The sequence below is a fragment of the Rhinoderma darwinii genome, chromosome 2 (genome assembly GCF_050947455.1).
Source record: "Rhinoderma darwinii isolate aRhiDar2 chromosome 2, aRhiDar2.hap1, whole genome shotgun sequence".
NCBI lineage: Eukaryota > Metazoa > Chordata > Amphibia > Anura > Rhinodermatidae > Rhinoderma > Rhinoderma darwinii.
In genome coordinates, this window is record NC_134688.1 from 284096082 (window position 1) to 284123906 (window position 27825).

Here is a 27825-nt window from a genome sequence, read left to right on the forward strand (position 1 = left end):
AACTCGAACAATTAATTTACCACATTAATTAAACCGCCGGAAGAATGGCATTAAAAAAAAAAAAACTGCAAACGGCAAAATTCCTTTTTTTCTCCCATGCACCGCATAAAAAATAAAAAGGAATCAATAATGTACCCCAAATAGTACTAATGAAAACGACACCTTGCCCCACAAAAATTAAGCCCACATATGGCCACATCGACGGAAAAATAAATAAGTTACGGCTTTTGTATTGCGGCAATACAAAAAACAAGTAACATTTTTTTTAAAGGGTTTTTATTGTGCAAACGTAGGAAAACAGAAAAACCTTTATATAATTGGTATCACCGTAATCGTGCCGAACCATAGAATAAAAGGGAACATGTTATTTACTTTGCATAGTAAACAGCGTAAATTTATAACGTGAAAATCAATGCTGGAATAGCTGCTTATTTTCAATTCTCTCCTAAAATATAGTTAATAAAATGTAATCTATATATTATATGCATAAAAAATTGTGCAATTGAAAAATACAACCCGTCTCGCAAAAAACAAGCCTTTATACGGCTATGTCGACCGAATAAAAAAGTTACGACTCTTGGAATGCGACCGTGAAAAAACAAACAATAATCCTTGGTCATTAATGCGCAAAAAGGCCTGGTCATTAAGGGGTTAAAGTGGGTTGGTTCTTATTTTTTTTACTCTATACACACACAAACACATATCATATATATGGCAATACTGATCATATGTCCCAGAGGGATTGCTCAAAAAGACTAGGATGTAAACACCTTACCCTAAAATTGCTATCTGGGGCTTGTGCCGCCAACGGTCCTCGCGAGGATTCCTCCATTTGACCTGAAAGAGAATAAATAAAATCATAAGTCATGGTTGAAGTCCTACCTAAAGTAGTTAAATTACTACAGTTGAAACAGGTATAGCAACTCATTCGAAATGTTATTCAAGTCGAACCGCCTAGTAATGTTATCACAGCCCTGCCATGTGGTCCTATTCCATCAGATGGACCATTGACACGTAAATTTATTCAATATGTATTTTTGTCAGCTAAAATCACCATTGCTAGAGCCTGGCAATCATCTACATTATCTACGGAGATACTTATTTCTAAAATGTCATGGATAATAGTCAATGATCACATTTCTCATATATTGTCTGACACTTTACATAAATTTTATAAAAGCTGGCATCCATTGAATGCATAGAGATGGAAACCCCCCCCCCCCCTCTACCCTCATACATTTCCTCCCTCCCACCTCATTGTTGTTGTGCGGTTTTCTTTTTGTAGATACGTATTGTGCCCCTTTAGAGATTGTGATGTCTCCTGAAGTTACCTATACACGATACTATTGCATTTACATGTATATTTACTTTGTATTATTGTATTGCTATATGTGCGACTCTTGTTACATTTTCAAAAAAATTGTTCAATAAAAATCTATTGAAACTAAATTACTACAGTAAACCTTTAAACATTTTAGCATCGTCCATGTAAACATAGTTGCATTAGGCGGGATTCACACGACCGGGTCCCGCCCGAGCCCGAGTGTCGGCCGGTAAAATCGGCCATTTTGCCCGCCGGTTTGCATAAAGTTTTGCATCCGTTCCGGGCCGGGCAGATCTGGACAGTGACATCAGCGGCAACTCCTGAAGGGGAATCCCCATGTGTTCGGGGATTCCGCTTCAGGAGTTTCCCCTGATGTCACTGCCAAGATATGGACAGAGACATCAAGCGCTCTGTCCAGGAGCGGAATCCCCGAAAACACGGGGATTCCGCTCCTTCAAGGAGCTAAAGTGGGGCTAGCACATAGCAGAGCGGGGAGATACCTCCCTGCTCTGCTATAGTGGCGTCGCTACAGTAGTAGCAGCCGCAGCAGCAGCTGCTAGCGGCGCCATGGAAGGTGTCGCCGGGCCAGGGCGCTTTTAAAACAAGCAGGGGAAGGGAGCCAGCTCAGCGCTCCCTTCCACCTGCTGTACACCCCGGCCCTGCCACACAGTGTTCAGCGTACAGCCATTTGTCCGAATGGCATCAACTCCTCCTCCTCACATGCACTCTGCGCTGTGAGGAAGAGATAGAGCGCAAGCGACGGAAAACCCGGCCATCACTCGGGACACATTCCGGTGATGGCCGTGTATTACCCGTCCCCATAGACTTCTATGGGAGCCGGGCGGCCGGGTACCCGGCCGAAAATAGAGCATGTCCTATTTTTTGACGCCCGGTTTTCCCGGCCGTCAAAAAATCGGTCGTGTGAATAGCCCCATTAGGGGTCTATTATTCCTAATGCAGCCGGGTGCCGGCCGATTTATGAACGGCCGGCACCCGGACGGGAAACCCTGTCGTGTGAATGAGGCCTTAGACTATTTTATTTTTTTTTTTGTTTAGCATGAGGATACACAAATATTTTATTCTTAATGTTCAATATTACAGCTTTTTAGTAAAACACCAGTGTTTGTGATGGTCTAATTGTGGAATCAATCCCATGATATACTGAGTGAAAAGCTGCATGGACCTATGACTTGTATGAAATGTTGGATCAGCTCTCAAAGGCTATGTAAACCTTTGCAGGGCATTAATATTATTTGTTTAATAAACAGGTCTGCGTGTTTGGTGTAACTTTCTAAATAGTTTTTATTAAAAAATGTTTTACTTCTTGAGATAAATCTGCTCGGTATTCTCTATAGATAGCAGCTGTATCTAGCGCTAAAGCCTGCTCCAGCCAGGTCAGGGGGACTGACCGGTTATGAACTTAGATGTAAGAGATTACAGGTGGATTCTGCTGGTCACAGACACACAGGACCCGCTGATACTGAACCCGTCAGGTCCGCGGGACTGACGGATTCAGGTAATAGCAAATTATACAGCTGCTCTTTATAGAGAATATAGAGCAGCTGTATCTAAATAAAAACAATTTATAAAGTTCCGCCAAACAACCTGACTAACCTGTTTATTAAAAAAATAATGCACTGCAAAAGTGCATTATTCCTCCATGTTTTTACGTTATTCACGGTGTATTAAAAACTACATGTTAACTTCATTCTACGGGTTAATATGATTGGCGTAAACCAAATTTATATAGTTTTTTTTTTTTTTTTTTAAGTTTTACTACTTTTACAAGGAATTTTTTTTTTTAGAAAAGTAAAATTTTTTTTTTGTCTCCATATTCTGAGACACATAACTTTTTTATTTTTCTGTCGATTGAATGGTCCGAAGGCTTATTTTTTTGCAGGATGAGCTGTAGGTTGTATTGGTACCATTTTGGGCTACATGCAACTTTTTTTTTTATCAATTTTTAACTAATTTTGTGGGAAAGCTAAGGTGACTAAAAAACAGCAATTTTTTTTTCTTTTCTATCCTTTACTATTTTTTTGCACATAAAAAACCTTTACAGTGTTTAATTTTTTTTTTATTAGTCCCCTAGGGGACGTAAACCTGCGATCGTTGGATCACTCGCACAATATACTGTAATACTAATGTATTGAAGCATATCGTGATTTTGACAGGCTCCTATTAATCCCCCAGGCTGACATGACAACCATTGGCACACTGCGATCGCGTTGTAATGGGCTGTCAGAGTGGGCTGCCCCCCTCTTTCTAACGGCTTACATACTGCGGCCACTATTTACAGCGTCATTTTAGGGGTTAAACTAGCGGGATACCGCTCAATGCAGTAAAGTGTCGTCTCTTTAATACAGCAGACTTGCTCAACTTATGGAGGGGGCTCAGCCCATGAGCTTCATCATATAGCTTCTCCCCTTCCTTGCACAGCGTGATCTCTGCTTCAATCGCAAGATCACGCTGTCTTTACACTTCTGGCCAGAGCTCCTTCAACACATTGCCTCAGCGCTCATCCAGGATGACGGCCCCTGTCACTGGAATTATCAGCATGACAGCGCCTATCAGATTAGTTAGGAGATTGGGCGTTAATAAAGTAGTGACAGATCCTCTTTAGTTCATCGGCAAGTTTAGCCGTTATTTATCTAATGTGTATGAACATCTCACAGAACTGGGAAGTAAGGCCCCATCCACATCGCGTTTGTGCTATCCGCCGGGCGTATACATTTTAAACACTAAAAAAGTATTGAAACGTCCAGCTCGGCGTACACATACACTATAATGGGTCAAACGTGACCAAAATAGCATCCGTTTGGTCTATGTGTGTCATGGTTTACATTGGGATAATGTTTTTTGAACGTACTGAAAAGCATAGTCTGCTACGCTATTCTGTACTTTAAAAAAACCATATACGCGACGTAACTTTTATAGCATTGATCTCAAAGGACGACATATGCAAACTTAATGTTATACATTTGTATCCGTTTACATACAGTAAATCTATCAGTTTTTTTCTATCAGTGTTCACTTTTAAAAAAACGTATACTCCTTTTAGGTAAAAAAAAAACACGGACCTAAAAGTATACCGACGTATGAGTATATGCTAAACGTAAACGCTATAAAAAAACACAGACAAACAGAAAATGGTACACGTTTGTACACGGTTTCAATAGTCCACGTTTTCCTTAAAGAGGCTCTGTCACCAGATTATAAGTGCCCTATCCCCTACATAATCTGATCGGCGCTGGAATGTAGAGAACAGCAGTGGTTTTTATTTTGAAAAACGATCATTTTTTAGCAAGTTTACAAGCAATTTTAGATTTATGCTAATTAGTTTCTTAATGACCAACTGGGCGTGTTTTTACTTTTGACCAACTGGGTGTTGTACAGAGGAGTGTATGACGCTGACCAATCAGTGACCAATCAGCGTCATACACGTCTCATTGTTCCAGCCCAGCATGATCCACAGCACAGTGTCATTGTGCAGTGAAAGGGAAGGTGTCACAAAAAAAATTTTTTTATATGTTATTGCTTTTATGTCATTAAAATAATTTTTATTTATTTGTGTTTTTGTGTTGTACTTTTTTCTTTCTTTTACGTCTCTATGGGGGCTGCCATTTTTTTTTCCATCTCTGTATGTGTCGATTAACGACACATACAGAGATGGAATACGGCACATACATCCCCATAGAGAATGCGAACGGGAGCCGTTCCATTCACTATAGCGTGCGCCGTCTGTGTGGGAACGGCGCATGCGCCGCTCCCACACAGTCCAAAAGGAAGGTCTTCGGCAGAGCGACATCCGGCGCCATTTTCATGTGTAGCGGAAGCCGCGGCCGGACAGTAAGATGACTACTTCTGGTCGCGGCTTCCGTCCATATGTTCAGATGCAAGGACTAGGAGCGGAGGCAGCGGCAGGAGCAGGTAAGTTATGTTTCTGTATGTGATGTGTGTGTATGTTCGTGTTATACTGTGTGATTACCACTGTATCTAATCCTCCTACACTGTGCATTCGCTCAAAAAATGGAGGCACACAGTGTAGGAGGTTTGAACATTCAACCCCCTCCTTTCTCCTGGCACTAGCCAGGATAAAGGAGGGGGGATTGTTTGAGGACGCTAGAGCGTGTGTGTCTTCTCCAATTTTGCAGCATAAAGCAATGAGGTTGCTTACCACATGCCAATGCTGAAATTTTGGGAATTGCTCCCTCTAGTGACCAGCACATGGAAATGTTATAAATTAAAATCTAATTTATAATATTTCCAGACTTGTGAAAAAATTAAAAAAATTAGAACAATGTGTAATTATTTATATACGAACAGTTTAACTAAAAAAAATAATAATTTCTAGCTACACATTCCCTTGAAAGAAGCTGGGCTGGAACAATGAGAAGTGTATGACACTGATTGGTAAGAGTCATACACTCCTCTGTACAAAGCCCACTTGGTCAAAAGTAAAAACACGCCCAGTTGGGCATTAAGAAACGAATTAGCATAAATCTAAAATTGCTCATAACTTACTCAAAAATGATTGTTTTTCAAAATAAAAACCACTGTTATCTACATTACAGCACCGATCAGATTACGTAAGAGATAGGGCACTTATAATGTGGTGACAGAGCCTCTTTAAAAAAAAAAGTATACGCTCGGTGGATAGCACAAACGCGATGTGAATGGGGCCTTAAGGGAAGAATATAACACTGTACAGAACTGTACTGTTTAAAGTGCACATATCAAAAAAAGAGGTTGTGTGCCAGTAAGCAGAAAAAAATCCAAGGAGCCAGGTGGCCAATGCTCTTATTGGTAACTAACTTTTAGGTACCCTATTACGGACTGGTAGAAGACAGATCCATAATATGGCTGATGCATAAGTCCATTAACCCCTTCCCGCAAAATCACATACAGTTACGTGATAGGAACTGGTGTTTTAGCGCATTCCCGTGTAACTGTACGTGACGGTGATGGAGCTAGCTCAGGAGCTGAGCCAGCGCCGTCACTGCCGGGTGCCAACTGTATGTTACAGCTGGCACCCTGCTGTAACGGCAAGGACCGGAGCTAGCCTCCGATCTGGCCGATTAACCCCTCAGATGCTGCGTTCAATAGAGATCGCATCATGTGAAGAGTTTTTAGCCACCGGCACACCAGCAACGTGATCGCTGGGTTGCCGGTGGCTGTAATGGCAACCGGAGGCCTAATACAGGCCTCCTGGTCTGCCAGCAACGGAAGTTTGTAGGCAGGGGCTAAACGGCTTCCGTTACCATCGGCAAGATGGCGCAGGCTCAGCTGTATGTTACAGCGGACACCCCGCTGTAATGGCAGGAACCGGAGCTAGCTCGGATTCCTGTCATTAACCCACTAGATGCAGCGATCGAAAGCGATCGCAGCATCTTAGTGGTTTGTAGCAAATCGGCAGCCATGCCATACGATAGCAAGGCCGCCGACTGCTACTATGGCAACAGGAGGCCTAACAATGGCCTCCTGTCTGCCATTACGGAAGCCGATTAGGCTTGCTGTCAGTGAACTACTGACAGTTGTAATACATTGTACTACATAGGTAGTGCAATGTATTAGAACATCAATCAAACAGTTACAAGCTTCAAGTACACTAGTGGGACTAAAGAAAAGTGTAAAAATAAAAGTTGTAAAAAATACAATAAAAGTTTCAAGTAATAAAATAAAATACAATCACCCTTTTTCCCTTATCAAGTAACTTATTATTTAAAAAAATAATAAAGCCATACATATTTGGTATCGCTGAGACCGTAACGACCTGAACTATAAAAATATTGTTATTTATCCCGTGCAGTGAACGGCGGAAAAAAACCCTAAAAAATACTGCCATAATTGCTGTTTTTTTGGTCACTTTGTCTTCCATAAATTGAAATAAAAAAATGTATCAAAAAGTTGCATGTATCCAAAAATGGTACCTATAAAAACAATAACTCGTCTCGCAAAAAAAAAGCCCTCATACGGCTTAGTCGATGAAAAAATTAAAACGTTATGGCTCTCACAACTTGGCGACAGAAAAAAGACATTATTTTTACAAAAGTTATTTTATTGTGCAAAAAGTTGCAAAACATAAAAAAGTGCTATAAATTAGTTATCGCCGGAATCGTACTGACCAGCAGAATAAAGTTAACATGTCATTTATAACGCATGGTGAACGCTGTATAACAAAAACTAAAAAAATATGCCAGAATTGCTGTTTTTTTGTCACCTTGCCTCTTACAAAAAAAAGGATAAAAAGTGATCAAAAAGTCGCATGTACCCCAAAATGGTACCAATAATAACTACAGCTCGTCCCTCAAAAAAACAGCCCTCCTACCACTAAGTCTATGAAAAAATAAAATTAGTTAAGGCTCTAATAAGTCAGGAAATAAAAATATCCAGTTGTGCAGCTCGAGAGCAAGATTTCTTCCGTTTCAAGAGGCGATTTATCAACGCCCTAAAATTAGGGAACCAGGAAGGGGAGGACTCAAACAAATCTGTTGGAAGAGAGGGTGTCTGTATTATACCAGGACAACACTTTCCCAGCAAAATTCCCGAAACTGCAAAGGTGCGGAGTGTGGACCAAAAGGGGGATAAGAAAGGACATTTATCAGTGCGACACCGGCCTGTGCAGAAAAGATTGTGTCACAGCGTAACACACATCTATGGATTATTTTATTAGTTTTTTTACCCCATTATTATACCACCTGACTATGCTCCTGGTGTACTTTGCCCAGATTACATATGCCCCCACATTATAAACTGAAATACCAGTAAGGGTATGTTCACACGCAGTGGTTTCAGACGTAATTCGGGCGTTTTACGCCTCGAATTAGGCCTGAAAAACCGGCTCCATTACGCCTACAAACATCTGCCCATTGCTTTCAATGGGTTTTACGGTGTTCTGTTCCCACGAGGTGTCATTTTACGCCTCGCTGTCAAAATACGTAAAAAGACGCCTGCGAAAAAGAAGTGCATGTCACTTCTTGGGACGTTTTTGGAGGCGTTTTTCATTGACTCCATTGAAAAACAGCTCCAGTAACATCTGTAAAATACGCGAGTTGCTACAAAAACGTCTGAAATTCAGGAGCTGTTTTCGTCTGAAAACCGATCCGTATTTTCAGACGTAATTTGCTAAGCCGTGTGAACATACCCTAATTTTCCTGCTCACCACTTTTTTCTCTCATAGTGCGACCTGTAAAGCTGAAAGAAGATATTCTATCATGCACCTTTGCCGAACTTAGTTATGGCCTATGTCAGTTTATCCATGAAGTGCGTCGACCAAATGGAGAGAAATACAATGCAGATAGCATCTTGTACCTGTGCCTTGGGGTTCAACAGGTAAATTGTACAGAATATACGTTTTTCTTGAATAAAAATATATGTGTAAAGATTAAGACAAAGCCATCACGACCTATCATTGTTAAAACTTGGGCACACAAACACGTATTTGAACACTCCAACGTCCATATGTTTATGATTGAACATATTTTCAAAGTCATGGACTTTGATTTGGAGTTGGTTAGCAGTTTGTTGCAAAATCCATGCTCCAAAAGCCAAATGGTGCCCCCTCCCTTCTGAAAGCTACAGTGTGCCCAAACAGCAGTTTATGACCACGTATGGGGTATTGCCGTACTCAGGAGAATTTTATTTACAAGTGTTGGGGTTCTTTTTCTCCTTTATTTGTTGAGAAAATGATTTTTTTTTTTAGCTAAAACTACGTCTTATTGAAGAAAAAGTATTGTTTTTATTTTCACTGCCCAAATTCTAATAAAATGCTCATTACACCCCTAGATGAATTCTTCAAGGGGTGTAGTTTCGTGAATGGGGTCACTTTTGGGGAGTTTCCACTGTATTGGTACCTTAGGGGCTTTGCAAATGCAACATGGTGCAGAGAAACCAATCCAGCAAAATCTGCACTCCAAATGGCGCTCCTTCCCTTTTGATCCCTGCCATGTGCCCAAACAGCAGTTTATGACCACATATGGGGTATTTCCATACTCCAGAGAAGTTGCTTTACAAATGTTGGGGTTCTTTTTTTTCCTTTAGTTGTTGAGAAAATGAAAAATTTTGAGCTATAATTACGTCTTATTGAAGAAAAGGGATTGTTTTTATCTTCACTGCCCAATTCTAATACAATCTATGAAACCCCTGTGGGGTCAAAATGCTCACCACACCCCTAGATGGATTCTTCAAGGGGTGTAGTTTCCTAAATGGAGTCACTTTTTTGGCGTTTTCACCGTTTTGGTCCCACAGGGGCTTTGCAAATGCGACATGGCCTCCGCAAACCATTCCTGCTAAATTTGAGCTCCAAAAGCCAAATGGTGCTTTTTCCCTTCTAAGCCCTGCCGTGTGTCCAAACAGCCGTTTATTACCACATGTGGGGTATTGTTTTACTCGGGAGAAATTGCTTCACAAATGTTGTGGTGCTTTTTCTCCTTTAGGCCTTGTGGAAATTAGAAAAAAAAAGATTAGCTAAACCTACATTTTCTTTGAAAGAATGTAGATTTTCATTTTCACGGCCTACTTCCAATAATTTCTGCAAAAAACCTGTGGGGTCAAAATGCTCACTATACCCCTAGATAATTTCCTCAAGGGGTATAATTTCCAAAATGGGGTAACTTTTGGGGAATTTCCACTGTTTTGGTACCGCAAGAGCCCTTCAAAGCTGACATGGAGCCTAAAATATATTCTAATAAAAAGGAGGCCCCAAAATCCTGTAGGTGCTCTTTTGCTTCTGAGGCCTATGCTTCAGTCCATAAGCACACTAGGGCCACATGTGGGGTATTTCTAAAAACTGCAGAATCTGGGCAATAGATACGGAGCTGCATTTCTCTGGTAAAACTTTCTGTGTTACAAAAAAAATAAAATAGATTGAATATGAATTTCTGCAAAAAAAAATAAATAATGAAAATTGTAAATTTCCCCTCTACTTTGCTTTAATTCCTGTGAAACTTTCTAAATGCTGTTTTGAAAACTTTGAGGGGTGAAGTTTTTAAAATGGGGTGACTTATTGGGGGTTTCTAATATATAAGGCCCTAAAAGCCGCTTCACAACTGAACCAGCCCCTGTAAAAATAGCCTTTTGACATTTTCTTGAAAATGTGAGAAATTGCTGATAAAGTTCTAAGCCTTGTAACATCCTAGAAAAATAAAAGTATGTTCAAAAAACGATGCCAACATAAAGTAGACATATGGGTGATGTTAATTAGCAACAATTTTGTGTGGTATTACTATCTGTCTTACAAGCAGATACATTTAAATTGAGAAAAATCTTAAAGAGGCTCTGTCACCAGATTATCAAATCCCTATCTCCTATTGCATGTGATCGGCGCTGCAATGTAGATAACAGCAACGTTGTTTTTTTTAAAACTATCATTTTTGCCCAAGTTATGAGCAATTTTATATTTATGCAAATTAGCTTTTCAATGGACAACTGGGCGTGTTGTCTCGTTTTACCAACTGGGCGTTGTGAATAGAAGTGTATGACGCTGACAAATCAGCATCATACACTTCTCATCGTTCCCACCCAGCTTCTTTCACTAAAGACACACCGCGTGACGTCACCCACAGGTCCTTCAACCTTGTGGTCGGACAAAGAAGATACATCGGCTCCAGGCGTCCAAAAGGTTAATATGCTTGTCTCTAGGGAGTTTACTATGCTTACCTGCACATGGTGATGCTGCTGCCAATTCAACTGTACACCTGAAGCTGATGTGTCTTCTCTCTTCCGACGCCAAGGTTGAAGGACCTGTGGGTGACGTCATCATTCCCAGCCAGCTTCTTTCACTGCAGACACACAGTCACCCACAGGTCCTTCAACCTTGGTGTCGGAAGAGAGAAGACACATCAGCTCCAGGCGTACAGTTGAATTTGCAGCAGCATCACCATGTGCAGGTAAGCATAGTAAACTCCCTAGAGACGAGCATATTAACCTTTTGGACGCCTGGAGCCGATGTATCTTCTTTGTCCGACGACAAGGTTGAAGGACCTGTGGGTGACGTCACGCGGTGTGTCTTTAGTGAAAGAAGCTGGGTGGGACGATGAGAAGTGTATGATGCTGATTTGTCAGCGTCATAAACTTCTATTCACAACGCCCAGTTGGTAAAAACACAATACACGCCCAGTTGGTAAAAACATAATACACGCTCAGTTGGTAAAACGAGAACACGCCCAGTTGTCCATTGAAAAGCTCATTTGCATAAATATAAAATTGCTCATAACTTGGGCAAAAATGATCGTTTAAAAAAAAAACAAAAAAAAAAAAAACTTTGCTGTTATCTACATTGCAGCGCCCATCACATTCAATAGGAGATAGGGATTTGATAATCTGGTGACAGAACCTCTTTCATTTTTCACTACATTTTTGTGTTTTTCACAATTAAATACTGAATGTAGCGAGCAAATTTTGCCAATAACATAAAGTCCAATGTGTCACGAGAAAACAAACCCGGAATCGCTTTGAAGTTATTATCACATAAAGTGAAATGTCAGATTTGAAAAATGAGGCTCTGTCCTGAAGGTCAAAAGTGGCCAAAGAGGGAAGGGGTTAAAGAGAAAAATGAAATCCGTTTTACGCCACAATTAACACACCTTGACGTACCCAATTTTTTTCTTTTTTCTAAACAAGCTAGATTCCTCTACATGAAAAAAAAAACCTGCACGCTCTCCTCTCTCCAGCTCTTGCTGGAATACTGTCCGGAGCGGTTTGGACAGTGTCACAGCCATAGTAACACGCCCCCTTGCCATTGACAGTTCAGGGGGTTATTAAATATAATGGCACCGATATCTAAATAACGGCGGAGGGTAGAAAAAAATGTAAATTGCCCCAGGGTTTGTGCAGCCCTGCCCATTACATGCTGCACTCAGCTGCACACGTATGGGCAGGTGAAAGGTTCTCTTTAAATACCCCATCCTCTAATGTTTATGAGGTTACTCTGCGGACCCTTTCCAAGTCTACACAGCAAAGCTGAAAAAGCTGCAGAAAACAGGAAATGTTAGCCTAATGTACGTGTTTCAGTGGCTAGTTTCAAAACCAGATTTATCAATATCTACATATATCTATCTATATCTTAAAGAAAATATATCACAAATTATTATATTATTTAAATTTAGTTTATACTATAAAATATAGATTTTTTTTTTTATTACTGTCCACATTAAAAAACTTGAAATATTCCAGTTTTCACACTAACCACTAGAGAACTAATAGGACAGGATTTTTCGTGATGAGACAAACCCTTTAACTCCAGCTCTATTGTACTGATGGAGATCTTTGTTTTTTTCAATATCCGATTATAATTTAGAGTGTTTTCTGATTTATTTATTTTTTTCATTTTCCTCAGAGAAGATGTAGTCAACTTTTACATTTACCCACATTACAGAAATGTCCTCAAGTAGAGGTCACGTGATCACGTTTCACATTACTTGTTCCTGTGATGGATGATGTCACATCTATCCATCATGTGTACATTTTCAGCGAAGTAACTTTGCCAATCTACACCACGTCAATCAATCACATGCCATGCATTGGGATGGGCTAATACTCTGATCTACTGAGCTTACGCCGATGTAGTTCCGATGCATGCTCAGTGAGCAGACCAGTTGTTTTACTGACTCGTTCAACTTCAATTCATTCAAATTACGCTGGGCTAGAGGTAGCTAGAAGGGCAGATACTATAAATGGGAATATTTTTGATTGACTACATCTACTATAATATATTGTAGATGTCAGTCTTTTTAAAAAAAAATATATATTATTTTTTTTAAAGAGCCCGAAAAACCCCTTTGAAATAGAATTTAAACAATGTTATTTTCCAGACTATATATTCCCTTCAGTTCACGCACAACGGTGACAGACGGAAACCATTAGCTAGGTTTCCATCACCATTGAGTTCAATGGGGAGGGAAACGGAAGCGGAGCTTTCCGTTTGACTTTCCGCTGAGGAGTTAACCCGACGGAAACCTCCGACGGAACCCCTCAGCGGAAATTAACTGTGATGTGAACAGGCCCTAACATGTATACAAAAAATTTTAATTTTTATTTATCATCATAAGGTCTTTTTTGTTTTGTTCTGGTTGGGGTCAAGGCATCGCGAAAGTTTCGTGAAATAGGAATTACTTGTAAAACTAATTTGTATTTCTAACAACTTCCATAATGGCAGGTGATTATGGTATCAATCACAATCTAGGGTGGGACAACGGATTGATGGACCTTCCTACCAAAATCTAAAGGGAACCTCTCGCCAGGTTTAGAGTCAATAAAACACCAGCATGTCGTTATGCAATGTTCCAAAACTGGCCAATTAGGCAATAGTTAGTGAAATAACTTACAAGATGCTGAGGGGAGTCCGGTGGGACTGGGTGCATACGTACTGCGCATATATGAAGTAGAAGACAATACACCTCGCTTTACTGGGCATTTGCTGTGCACGGTTCCCCTTCATGTGCGCTATGTGCATGCGCCCATTGCCGCTCCTGGACTGATATCAGTAACTCATAAGTTATCTTAATAACTTTTGCCTAAACATCAGGTTTCGACATGGGCAGGTATGGAACACTAAAGCCCAGTTGCATAACGACAAAAGTGAGGCTTTGCATATTTGGATGCTTTTTCTGCCCATTGTGTTCTATGCCTCATATATCGCCATCTTGATCTTTCTAGCTATTGATCCTTTCAAAACTTTACTTGCACTCTGGTACTGTTACTACGATCGCTCGTCCCCATACATTTATATCATGTCAGCAGCACGTCTTCCGGTTTACTAAGAGAGATGTGCTGCCGACAGCGATAATATTTTAGACTGCAGAAATGGTGCAATCAGCCGATGAATGTGCGTTTGCTCAGGATCCTGTCTGCATGAAGATGAAAGATTGAGCCTTGTGACAACAGTTTTGTTTTTTTTGGACCAACTAAGCATCCAGGGGCTTTCTAATGATAGGGATTTCAAAAGAGGATACCAAGACTTTTTGGGCCAAACAGGAGCAATGAAAATCATCTCCTTCACTTTTTCTTCCTGTATTTTTCTCAGTACCGCGTGAAGTTGGAATTTCCATGTCTGAGATAGTGCATCTATCCCCAAATTTTTTGTTTCATAGTACAGTTGGATCCCCATTGATCCAGAAGGTTAAATTTTATATATATATATATATATATATATATATATGCACACACCTTTAAGGCATTAACCAATCTTCCCTAAAAAGGAAATATTTCCCTCCTGATCCCAAGTGGCGATCGAACTGGATCAACATTCAAACAAAAATTCTATACATTGACGCAGATATTTTATTTTTTTAAGCCATCTACTGTTACTGCTGCGACCAGCTACTGAGGTTGGCTATTCCACAGATTCAAAGTTCTTATGGTGAAGAAGGCATGTCGCCTCTGAAAATTGAACCTTTTTTTCTCCATGCGGAGGGAGAGCCCCCTTGTCTTTTGAGATGATTTTTACATGGAACAGGTTTTCACCAGATTTTAATTATTTACCCCATTAGTCGTCTCTTTTCAAGGTAATTATTCTCCTTGCCTCTTATTAGATGCTTAGAAGTTTTTTTAGTATTTTTTCAACTCCAGGGCATCCTTTTATAAAACTGCGGGGATCCAACTCGTGGCCTTTTCAGTTTACAGGCACAGCGCCATACACATCAGTAGTGTCTGTGCCTTGAATGGGACCGAAGCTGCAATCCCAGGCACAGCCAGTGTCCAGTTGCCGCAAAACAACTTTCAAATGGCTCCATTTCGCCCTAACTGGTGGCACAGAGGAAAGAGGAAATACCAGACTGCTCTATGGTAAACGAAAACGCCAGACTTGCTTGACCAAGGTAAGCCTAACATGGCAGCACCTGCTACTGCTCTAAAGTTGATCTTCTCACCACATGGGAGGGACAGGAAGACACGGAGTTGGTGTTGAACGGCCCTTTTATGCTTCCTCTCCCTACCTGGTGGGCAGAGGGTCATCTCATGGTGAGGTGTCATCATGGAGATTAAAGGGAAAAATTCTCTCTTATTCACTATGCACATTCCATGGAACCGATCAACATAAAAATTATTTTATACCATTGAAGCATATTTTAAATCCCTGTTAACTCCTGTATATCAAAACAAACTGCAAGTTCACCTGATGCGGAGGAAAAGGGGACAGTGTGAGTTATACAGGCATGTAAACACTTTCCTTCAGCTTGACCTACCCTCTCCCAGACAAAAACTTTACATAGTAAAAATTAAGAAATTGACATGCTTGATGAACTCACTCTTTTGTGTCAAAAGAATACCCCTTGAATGAAGTGTACCCTGTGTTGTGCTTCTGCTAGCAATGCTACAGACAAATCGTAACAAGTAGGCTTGTTCCATAAAAACACAGTGCATGGACAGAGAATTAAAGGGGTTTTCCCTTCATAAGCATTTATCAACGTCTGATAGTGGGGTGTCAATTCCTGGGACTCCCACCGATGTCTAGAGCAAAGGGGTTGCAGGCCTGAGGGTCATAGCTAATTCAGATTGAATGTTTATATTGAGAAAACCCACTTTAAAAGATCTTCTGACATGTCAGACCACATCAGTAGAGTCCTTGAACTATTACCTCTCTGAAAGATCTGTGAATTGTGAATGTCTTTAGGAACTTAATGCCATTCACTTTGGTTCGTGTCAAAATGTTTGTGTTCGTGTTTTAATCTGCAATCTGATTCTCTAGAAAACATTTCTGGATTATCCCTGCCAGGCCTGATTGTTTGGCTGTGTATGAATCCTGGACTGTTCGCTCTCTGGACAAACGTAAGTCTTTTCGGATTGTTTGTAGCATGGACCCTTTTCTTAGCTGAGGGAGGAAATCTGTTAGTCTCAAGTTACTTTTTCCCTTTCACCTTCTGTTTTGTGCTCCGTAGTAGTCCTCTCTTCTTCCATACTCTGTAGGGAGTGTAGAGTGGAGGAAGTGCTGCCCGTCAGCAAATAATCCTGCTCATCCTCACTAGCAATACCTGGAATTCCCGTCAGCACCTCTGAGTTCATGAAATAATTTTCATCCAATAGAGATTCTTCGGGTACCTTTGTAGTCTGCTTCTTGTAAGAGTTTCCTAAAACCACAGGCTTTGTGTCGATATTAATATTGGCATCCATATTTCAATCTGTAAAAAAAAAAAAAAAAAAAGGTAACTTTTAGCATATAGAAACATTTAGAGAGTTCATTCACCATGACTTCCACCAAATTCTAGTCTAGTGTTATTGAGCAATATATTTTATTTTGTCATTGAACTGCACTTGGACATCTTCTTGAGTTTTCCTTTGTAATCTAATGCCTGTACGCTATTGTATTACGACAAAATTCAATATGTACTTTCCTATGGGCTCCGAGAGGCTGGGTTATCTGAAGACAGACGATAAGCTATTATGCCTTCTTTAGGAAGTAGCAGCTTTCCGATGACAAAATGCTGAAGGTGGAGAAGGGGAAGAAGGTATTCCTTGTCAGGGAAAGGGCTCAATTTTTAAAGCTTGTTAAGAAAAAAAAACTGAAAATGTCCATTGCTTGGAGGGGGTGGGAACTGGGGTACGGATGGACCAACCCGGGCCCCTGCTGCCCTGGAGGTGGGTAGCAAACAGAGAGTAGTACAAATATGCGCAACAATAATACTACAACAGTCAAAACCTGCCTCCAAATCCCCAGTACGTGGATGGATATCAATCAAACTTCCCAGACTACAAAGCAAATGTCATTAGAAGTCAGGACTTGCTCCAGTCCTTCACTGAACCAACCTTTACCCCAGCTCAAAAATAAGAAGTTAATATAGGGAAGGGAGCCAAGCTGGGCAAAAGAGGTAAAATTATTTATTTCTACTATAATTCTTAAAGGGGTTTTCCCACTTTCTGACAACTGATGACCTATCCACTGGATAGGTCATCAGTAAATTATCGGTGCGTGTCCCACACCCGGACCCCGCACCGATCCGTCACTCCGGCTGCCGGACGATGTTGCCGGAAGCAGATGGCTCCGGTCAAAGAATAGCTACCGATGGCTCCTATTCAAGTGAGCAGAGCTGCAGTTCTGCCTAACGCCCGTTATGCAGTGTTCGGAGCCATCTGCTTCCGGCTCCAACTACTGCATCCCGTTCAAACATTTGATGAACGGAGGCAGCCGGAGATGCGGATCGGTGCGGGGTCCGGATGTCGGACACGCACCGATCATATACGGATGACCTATCCGGTGGATTAGGGATGCACGATGCATCGAAACCTCGACACTGTTTCAATGCCGTGCACCCTCAAACGGTTTAGATACCGTTCTTTCATATATTTCGATACGAAGCTGTGCCACCGCTTAGCATTGTAACACATGAACGTATGAGAGCAGGGCTGCGGCTGTGTGATACAGCGAGTGCCCCGCTCCTGAGTGCTGACAAGTGCGTGCGGTCAGCATGAGGTGATGCGAGCAGCGCTGCACTAATGAGCGGTGGCACTGAAGACAGAACATGGCGGGCGCACTGCAAAACACTCCCATGTTCTGTCTTCAGTGCCTGCGCTCATTAGTGCAGCGCTGGCCGCCTCACCTCATGCTGACCGCGCTCTTGTTGTTAGGAGCAGGGAAATGGTCTTATTGCAAAGCCTCATAACGTCTCTCTCATCTCCGCCGCTATTCCCCTGAATGCTGCGATCTACGCTGACCGCAGCATTGAAGGGGAAAATGGGATGGGGTATGCCCACTGGATCGCGTCACAGTGAATGCTTCCCTGTGACGCGATTGAGGGACATACCATATATGGGCAGACAGGTCCATTGAAGGACCCCAGGGCGGTCTTACCATATTTCCTGTAGTTAGGGCATACTTAGGTATGTCCTAACAACTGCCTGTGTACTATCCGTACACAGGCTAATGTACTGGCATATAGATATATACCAGTACATTAAAATGTAAAAATAAAAAAGTAAAAGACAAAGTAATGTTAAATAAAATAAAAAATACACATACACATTTTTTTACAATAAACATTAAAATAAGTATCAATACATAAAATATACACATATTCTGTATTGGCGCAGCCGTAATAAACTGCACAACAAATTTTTGGCGTCATTTATGATGTGTACGCTCTAAAAACTTACACTTATTGTGAGGCACGAGGTGTGATGAATTTAACCTCCATGTGCCTCACATTAATAGTAAATAACCCAATGATGTACCTCACACATTAACCCAATGTTGTCCATTATGACAGACACATGATGGGGTTAATTCCTATTAATGTGAGACTCATTCAAAATTCATCACACCACATGCCTCACATCAGCAAACTTTTTTTTTTTTAATTACTGTTGGCAAAGTATCGTTTTGGTATTGAAAATCGCAATACTACACAAAGTATCAGTATCGAAGTCCAAATTCTGGAATCGTGACAACCCTACGGTGGATAGGTCATCAGTTTTCAGAAAGTGGACAACCCCTTTAAGAGTCAGTGGATACTGGTCCATTTCAGCGAGTACTTTGCCCATAACCAGAGATCTCTTTTTGAGCTCATACAGACTAACGATTATCACGTCCGGGTGCTCTCCGAGTGTAGTTAATGGGCCAATTCAGACATCAGGTTTTTTTCAGACCATCTGTGATGGAAAAAACAAAACAAAAAAAAACGCAGTATGCTCTATCTTTGTCTATTTTTCAAACAGTTACGGCCCATAAAAGTCAATGGGTCTGTGTGAAAACTTAAGGCCACGCGGATGCCATCTATTAAGTTCTGTTTTTCACAAAATAGTGTTCGGAAGACATTTAGGTGAAACCAGGAAGTAGAGCCAGAAAGAACAGTGTGGTCCTGAATTAAAACATGGCCAGAAGCTAAAAATCTATCTATATATATCACAATGCTCTCTATGCTATAAGCAATAGAAAATGGTGTTCCTGTAGTCATATGACCATCCTGGGGGTGTGTTCAGTGGGTTAGGACAATTGAGGACATACTTCAGGTTTGTTTGTTTTTTAAAATGGATGTCACACTGATGCCATCCGGGCGGAAAAAAACCTGACAAACTGTAGGCAATCGCAGATGAAACGGATGCAAACTCAATCAAAATAGTCAGTTTTTTCACTGACTGAACTCGGATTAGTTTAAGCTCTGAATTGCCATCGATCATAGTTGTATGTTATAGTAAAATAAACAGAAACCTTCTCATACATTAGCCAAAAGAGACTGTCTCACAAAGTCTGGCCCTATTAGGGCATATGGACAGTAGAGGGGCTCACCTGCTCAGGGCCACCCCCTATGAGCCAGATAGGGGAACAGCAGACATCTTAACACGTGTAAAGAAAGGTATCGGTGACACCCGTCAGTACACACCACAGTCCCTTTTGCTCTACAGTTAGTGACAATGACAGAAAAATGGAGCTGCCCAGCGAGTGCATATAACATATATTCAGTAGCATCTCAGAAAGACATGATGACAATTCTTTTCTTTGACGCCTTGGGGCTGCAGCCATGTTGAGTTTTTCATTTCTGCTTTTTGTTCTCCACATTCCAAAAGCCATAAGTTTTATTGTTATTCAGGGCTGTTTTTTGTAGGACAAGTTGTAGATTTTAACCCGTTAGTGACCGGCCCATAGAGTTTTTACGTCGGTCACCAACGGGCCTTATTCCGATGCAATAGACTTTTTACGTCGCTGCATCGGAATAAGTAAACAGAGCAGGGAGCTGTCAAATCTCCCTGCTCTCAGCTGCCAGAGGTAGCTGGGGGCGTCCCTGCTCGACCGGGTGAGATCGATATTAGTATCGGTCTCGCCCGTTTAACCCCTCAGATGCGGCGCTCAATAGCGTGCATCGCATCAGAGTGGTTTTGGAGAGAGGGAGGGAGCGCTCTCTAATCCCACTGACACCCGGCGATAAGATCACCGAGTGCCTGTGTCTCCGAGGGCCTAATAAAGGCCCCCAGGTCTGCCTGCAGTGAATGCCTGCTAGATCATGCCGGAGGCATGACCTAGCAGATGCCTGTCCGTTTTAAAGGTAATACACTGCAATACAGAAGTATTACAGTGTATAATAATAGCGATGGGAGGATCGCATATTAAAGTCCCCTAGTGGGACTAGTAAAAAAGTAAAAAAAAGTTTCATAAAGTTAATTTAAAAAAAATGTGAAAAAAATGAAAAACCCACTTTTTCCCCTTACAAACTGCTTTACCATTAAAAAACCAAAATAAAGTAAAAAAGTTACACATATTTGGTATCGCCGCGTCCGTACCGACCCAGACTATAAAGCTATTACATTACTTAACCCGCACGGTGAATGCCGTAAAAAATTAAATAAGAAACGACTGAAAAATTGCTGTTTTCTGTGAATCCTGCCTTTAAAAAAAATGTGATAAAAAGTGATCAAAAAGTCGCATCTACTCAAAAATGGTACCAATAAAAACTACAAGTCGTCCCGCAAAAAAAAAGCCCTCATACAACCGCAACGGCGAAAAAATAAAAACGTTACGGCTCTTCAAATATGGAGACACAAAAACAAATAATTTTGAAAAAAAAGCGTTTCTACTGTGTAAAAGTAGTAAAACATACAAAAACTATACAAATGTGGTATCGTTGAAATCGTAACAACCCGCTGAATAAAGTTAGTGTTATTTATATCACACGGTAAACGGCGTAAATTTAGGACGCAAAAAAGTGTGGCGAAATCGTTTTTTTCCTATTCCCCCCCCCAAAAAAAGTCCATAAAAGTTAATCAATAAGTTCTATGTACCCCAAAATGGTGCTATTAAAAAATACAACTTGTCCCGCAAAAAACAAGAACTTATACAGCTATGTCGATGCAAAAATAAAAAGGTTATAGCTCTTCGAATGAGACGATGGAAAAACGTAACAAATGGCTTGGTCATTAAGGGGTTAATGGTACTATTTAATGTATCATATAATGTACTGATAAATAAATAGTGATTTCTACATTGTTATTTGAATTTCGTGTTTTCCGGTTCACTGTGCAGTAAAAACAACATGTTAACTTTATTGTGGGTGTCAATGCAGTTACAGCAATACCAAAGTTTTTTTTATGTTTTACTGCTTCTCCAAAAAAAAAAAACAACTACTAGTTAAAAAAAAAAAATAGTTTTGTCTCGCCATAGGCGGAGACCGCTAACTTCCCAAAATTTTCCATTGATTGAGCAGTGTGAGCGGCTGTTATTTGCGGCGCGAGCGGTCGTTCATTTTTTCGGGGAGCTAAGGTGACCTGACTATTTTTTCTCTCTCTTCTTTACAGCAGGTACAGGTTAAATAACGCAATGTTAGAATATTTCGGACTTTTATAAACGCGGCTATAGTAATTATGTTAATTTTTTTTACATTACTTTAGGGGGAAAAAAATCATTGTACTTCAGGGAAAAATAAAACGTAACACTTTTTTTTACTTTATTTTTTTGACCGCCATGGGGATTTAAACAAGCGATTGTTTGAACGCTGGTACCATGTGCTGCAATACCTAAGTATTGTAGAGCATGGTACTTTTCACCAGCTTCCATTAGGCCTTGCCTCTGGCAGAGTTGAATAGGAGAGAAATGGCAGACTCCTGCGGGCCTACGTTAGGCACCTAGGCAGTCTTGAAATCCATTGGCGCCATGCGATCGCATCGTGGAGAGGGCTAATGGAGGGTCCCCCCTTTTTCTAAGGGGTTAGACACGCAGTTGCTATTGACATACAGTCGACACCCACTGAGTATGGAGCGTCTTAGTCCATGAGCCCGCTCCATATTACCCCTTGGTGGCCAGTTACGTCACATGTCGCCAACGGGCTAATCTCTTGAGGACACGGCCTATTTTGGCCTTCAGGACGCAGTAATTTTTTTTTAAACAGGGCTAATCCACATGTGGCTATCCACCGCAGTGAATGACATGCATTTCACATTGAAAATAATAAGACGCAAATTCCTGTGTGAAATTCGCATGAAAAATTCAGCCGTGTGACCATGGCCAAAATCTCTGGAAACTTTGACTGCACCGCTGCCTGTGGAGTGTCAGTCTTCCCCTTTTCTTAAATGGCCAGAGCTTTTATCACTAAATTAGAGAGGGCATTTTACATTTTTCTTAATTGCATATATTCGAGAAAGGAGACCAAAATATAAAACCTATTATTTCATGAGGTGCCCTCTTTAAAGTTTATAGAGAAATATGAAAAATAAATCTACACACGGTTTTAAGGGTCCGTCGCGTTTTTGTCAAACGCAGCAGACTTTGGGTATGGCATGTTTACTGTTTCTCCCCATAGAGCTTCTCTATTGAACATCAAAAACATCAGGAAGAAAAGCCTATACAAAGTGACTCTAAATAAAAAAAACGCCAAATAAAAAGGTTTGAAAACCATCACTTTTTTAATAAACATCAGTCTTAAAAGCCACAAAAAAAAAAGTGTGTTTAAATAAGACTAAGTCTATGGACACCTTTGTAGGCATTTTTTTTTTTTAAGTTTTTTTAGATTGACTTTTACTAAATCTTTTCTAAAGTTTGTCAGATGCAGTTTCTATGTATCCTCTATACGTAGAAGCTGCATTGTTTGCCATCAGCCAATTCCATCAGTGAAATTAACTGACGGCTCAGCTGAGAATGGGTCCAGTGTGTCTCTAAGACCTTATTCACATGACAGGGTTTCCCGGCCGTGTAACGGCCGTTCATAAAACGGCCATTACACGGCCGCAGTAGGAACAATAGACCGCTAATGGGGCTATTCACACGACCATTTTTTTGACGGCCCGGGAAACCCGGCCGTCAAAAAATGGGACATGCCCTATTTTCCGGCCGCACGGCTCCCATAGAAGTCTATGGGGCCGGGAAATACACGGCCATCACTGGAATGTGTCCCGAGTGACGGCTATGTTTTCCGTCGCTCGCGCTCTCTCTCCTTCTCCTCCTCACAGTGTGAAGTGCATGTGAGGAGGAGGGGGGTATTTTTTTGCTCCCTGTAGGAGCGGAATCCCCAATCCCCGGCCACAGCTTCGGCAACGCTGTGGCCGGGGATTCCGCTTCAGAAGTGCCGGACACCACTGGACACCGTGACGTCAGGCACTTCTGAAGCGGAATCCCCGGCCCTGTGACAGGTCTGTGCGGCACTACCTACAGGGGGGGTCTGTGCGGCATTACCTACAGGGGGGGGGGGGTCTGTGTGGCACTACCTACAAGGGGGTCTGTGCGGCACTACCTACAAGGGGGTCTGTGCGGCACTACCTACAAGTGGGTCTGTGTGGATGCAAAACGGGTCAAAATTGGCCGTTAAAAAACGGCCCGGAAAAGATGCAAAACGGCTGGGAAAACGTCCCAAAACGGCAGTGTGTGAATAAGGCCTAAGGGTCCTTTAACAGCGGACAATTTTGGCTGTAAGAACGAGCACTCATTTGCTCCTTTTTACAACATGTTTTGATCAGTAATGTATGGGACGAGCGATCACTATCACGATCGTTCGTTCCCATACATTTGCATCATGCCGGCAGCACATCTCTGTTTACACAGGGAGACATGCTGCCGAAAACGATAATATTTTGTGCTCCATAAACGATACGGTCAGCCGATGAACGAGCATTCACACAGAGCAATGATCGGGAATAAGCGGTGATAGGATTACTCGTTTGCCCAATCATTGGCCCATGTAAAAAGGCCTTTACACATAGGATCACTATAATATCGATCACATCTAAGTTGTCCAACTTGAAATTTAGAAAAAAAACAAACACGTAAAAGCAAGCCTACAAATGGTGTCCATGATCTTTACAGGTTATCTCCTAAGAAATCCATTGGCTTCAATCGAGAAAAAACAAGTGTGGGGTCACTTATAAGAACCTATCACATACCCTATCATCAGACAAACAGTCAATATAGCTTTGTTTACACAAATAAATGATTGTTACGATTTGTTAGCGTAATGGTTTGACTTATTGCCTAATCTTAGGTCCCATGTACACAGCCGTGCCCGTAATCAGGCTTACTACGGCCCGGACACCTTCCCGCAAATATACGGGAAGTTGTACATGGTCAATAGAAATTAATGAGTCCGTAATTGTAGACCATAATTACAGTCTGCAATTACGAACAAAATCTAGTCGTGTGCATGGGGCCTTAATGTGCAAAAAGATCAACAATAGAACAGTTGTATATGGACGATCAAATGTATCCAAGTTATCAGTAAATGTTGCTTATCCTACAATACACATGCTGCAAAGATTGAATTTGAATTAGAAAATAGCAGAATATATACGATTGTTCTGATGGAGGACTTTCTACAATGCCATATTAGGGTATGTTCACACGTGGCATTTTGTGCCCCGTTTTTATTAATGACAGAAAAACTTTATTTCTGTCATTTTGTACTGGGGAAAAAAACAACAAAAACACACTATGTGTGAACTTATTCTAACTATGATGTGAAGTAATGTGTTAAAAAAAACACACACAAGAAAGTGGTTATCCGACTTGTTCATTTTTTTTAGAAACGGAAGTGTATGGCGCTGTGCCTGGTAAACTATGAAGAGGCCACAGTGTTCATCACCATGGCCTTGATAACTAATGTAAAATTGTCTAATAAAAGAACCAGCACCAGATGGCAGGAACAATTCCATGGATGTCAAGCTTCACAAGTATTGTCCATATGAAAACCTTGAATGTGCTGTAAAGTGGTATTTACAACCAGAAATTTTAGAAATTTGCAGAATTGGAACAAATGAGGAAGACGTCAGAGCAGTTCTAAAATTTAAATGTACATATAACAAGATATGGCTCTGGTCACAAAGTTTTAGCCCTAAATTTGGCGTATACGCTGGGAAAAGCTTCCGGCATATAAACTAAAAGCATCCAAAGACCAAAAGAGAGTCCTCTTGAGCAGTCGGGCTGACATACCTCTTTTTTCCTGTATAGAAAAGCGTTGTCTGCTCAGCTTTCCTTTGCAGATGCAGCCCGCTTGGTTCTAAATGTTGTTTTGAACATGGGTGTGTATGGTTGATGTATGCCACTATCTGCCTATACAGTGGCAAACGTCAGAGCCTTCGGTCAGCGGTATACACTGGGCAATACTCCCAATGTATACGGAATGTAAACGGAGCCTAATATACAGAACGCAATACTAGAGCAGCCTCAATTTTTCGAAAACAAGAAAAATACACACTTGGTTATATATAGAAAAAAATGCCACAGCACATAGGTACAAAAGAAATCGTAGACATTGATGGAATATACTTAAAAGATCAATAGAAATTGGTCCCTAACATCTTTGGGTGATTGGCCATAAAAATGTAACATAAGTCTTAGGTTAAACCCCACGTGAGTTTGTATGTTCTCATGATCGGGTGTATTTTCTTTTCTCACACTCTAAGGGTGGATTTGCACGAACGGGATATACATCCGTGCAACGCGCGTGTTTTTCACGCGCCTCGCACGGACCTATGCTAGTCTATGGGGCAGTGCAGACTGTCAGTGATTTTTGCGCAGCGTGAGTCCGCTGCGTAAAACTCATGACATGTCCTATATTTCTGCGTTTTTCGTGCATCACGCACCCATTGAAGTCAATGGGTGCGTGAAAATCACGCGCACCACACGAAAGCACTTCCGTGGGATGCACGTGATTCGCGCAACAGCAGTCAAAAGTATGTTTCCAAACAGAAAAGCACCACGCGCTTTTCTGTTTACAAACATCCAAACGGAGTGTCATAATGAGGGCGGCTGCGCGAAAATCACGCAGCCGCACATCCTGTGTGATGCCACACGGAGCTGTTAAGTGCCTTTTGCGCACGCAAAACGCACACGCTAGTGTAAATCCCCCCTAAGGGCTTATTCAGACGAACGTATAATACGTTCTGGCAAAACGCGATTTTCACGCGCGTCGCACGGACCTATGTTAGTCAATGGGGCCGGTCAGACAGTCCGTGATTTTCACGCAGCTAGTGTCCGCTGCGTAAAACTCACGACATGTCCTATACTTGTTCATTTTTCGCTCATCATGTACCCATTGAAGTCAATGTGTGCGTTAAAATCACGCACAGCACACAGAAGCACTTCCGTGTGACGCTCGTGATTCGCGCAACAGCAGTAAGAACTATGAATGTAAACAGAAAAGCACCACATGCTTTTCGGTTTACAAACATACAGTGTCATAATGATGGCGGCTGCGCGAAAATCACGCAGCCACACATCATATGCTCATGACACACGGAGCTATTATGGAGCTTTTGTGCGCGCAAAACCCCGCATTTTTTGCGGGCGCAAAACGCACACGCTCGTGTGAATCCGGAATAAAACGAAGCGTGATCCCATCATTAGGCTGGGGCCCCACGGGACGGATACGCTGTGTAAAAATCATGCAGCGTGTCAAACATGGAACCCGCAGGACATTCTGTCTGAAAAATCATACAACATTGTGGTGCGATTTTTTTGGACGGAAATTCCGCTGCGGAAGAAAGCCGTTCATGCTTACCCCCTCCTTCCTCTGACGTCCGCTCCAGTCTCCCTGGATGACGTTGCAGGCCATGTAACCATGTGATTAGCTGCAGTGGTCACATGGGATGCAACGTCATCACAGGAGGCCAGACTGCAGGAAGAAGGAGGGCGTTCTGGGTAAGTAGGATTTATTTTTTCTTTGGGTGTTTCAATTTTTGCGGCGTAAACACTGCAATTACGCCGCAAAAATTTGCAACGCTTGGCTTTCTGCTGCGGGTTTTGCATCCTCATCTAATTCAATGGGGAAAAGTGGCAACATAAAATCAACAAGAACGCAGCATAAATGGACATGCTGCGGAATTAAATTCTGCACCGCAAGTCAAGTCATTAACGTTTACAATGTGTTTTTTCCTCGCAGCATGGGCATGACATTTTCTGTATCTCATCCACTTTGCTGCTACTGTAAATGCTGCGTAATTTCCACACACCATTCCGTTGCGAAAATTCTGCAGCGTTTACGCTACGTGGGAACCCGGCCTTAAGGCTGGTGTGCGCAGATTTCTGCCCAGTACGTGCGCCAACAAAGATGTAACAAGTGGATCGGCGCTCTTTACACAGGTCGATGCTTTTGGTACGGGGATGAATGATTATTAAAGGGGTTTACCGGAGAGAGAAAATTGATGGTCTATCCTCAAGAGAGGCCATCAATATCTGACTGTTGGGGGTTGACTTTCGGCACCACTGCCTATCAGCTGTTTTGAAGGGTCTGCAGCGTTTGTGCGAGCACTGATTCCCGATCATTGCCTCTAATACTGTCAAACACCGACACACTTGTAGCAGGGGTTCACTGTATTACAAGGGTCTGCATTTGAAAGTAATGAGTAATGAGCAGCATTAGTGATGAAGCAGCACTTGCACGAGCACCACTGCCCCTTTAAAACAGCTGATCGGCAGGGGTGCTGAGAGTGGGTCCCCAACCGATCAGATATTGATGGCCTATCCTGAGGATAGGCCATTCATTTTCTCTCTTCAAAAAAACGCTTTAAAAATCATTCAACCCCGTAGCGAAAGCATCGGCCCATGTAACGTGCGCCGATCAACTTGTTACATCATCGAACGACGCTCCTTATGGGCAGAA

General features: G+C 41.6%; 1 protein-coding gene across 5 annotated transcripts in view; it reads right to left on the minus strand.

The window, feature by feature from the left end:
* Positions 1-27825, minus strand: part of ZMYM4 (zinc finger MYM-type containing 4) — a 130796-nt gene that overhangs the window by 65376 nt on the left and 37595 nt on the right. For all 5 annotated transcript variants that reach the window (XM_075853357.1, XM_075853358.1, XM_075853360.1 and 2 more), the window contains 2 exons: positions 16177-16437; positions 776-837 (listed from right to left, as the gene is read on the minus strand). In XM_075853357.1, the coding sequence (XP_075709472.1) occupies positions 776-837; positions 16177-16429 (315 nt within the window). In that variant the 5' untranslated portion in view covers positions 16430-16437. The remainder of the gene's footprint in view (positions 1-775; positions 838-16176; positions 16438-27825) is intronic.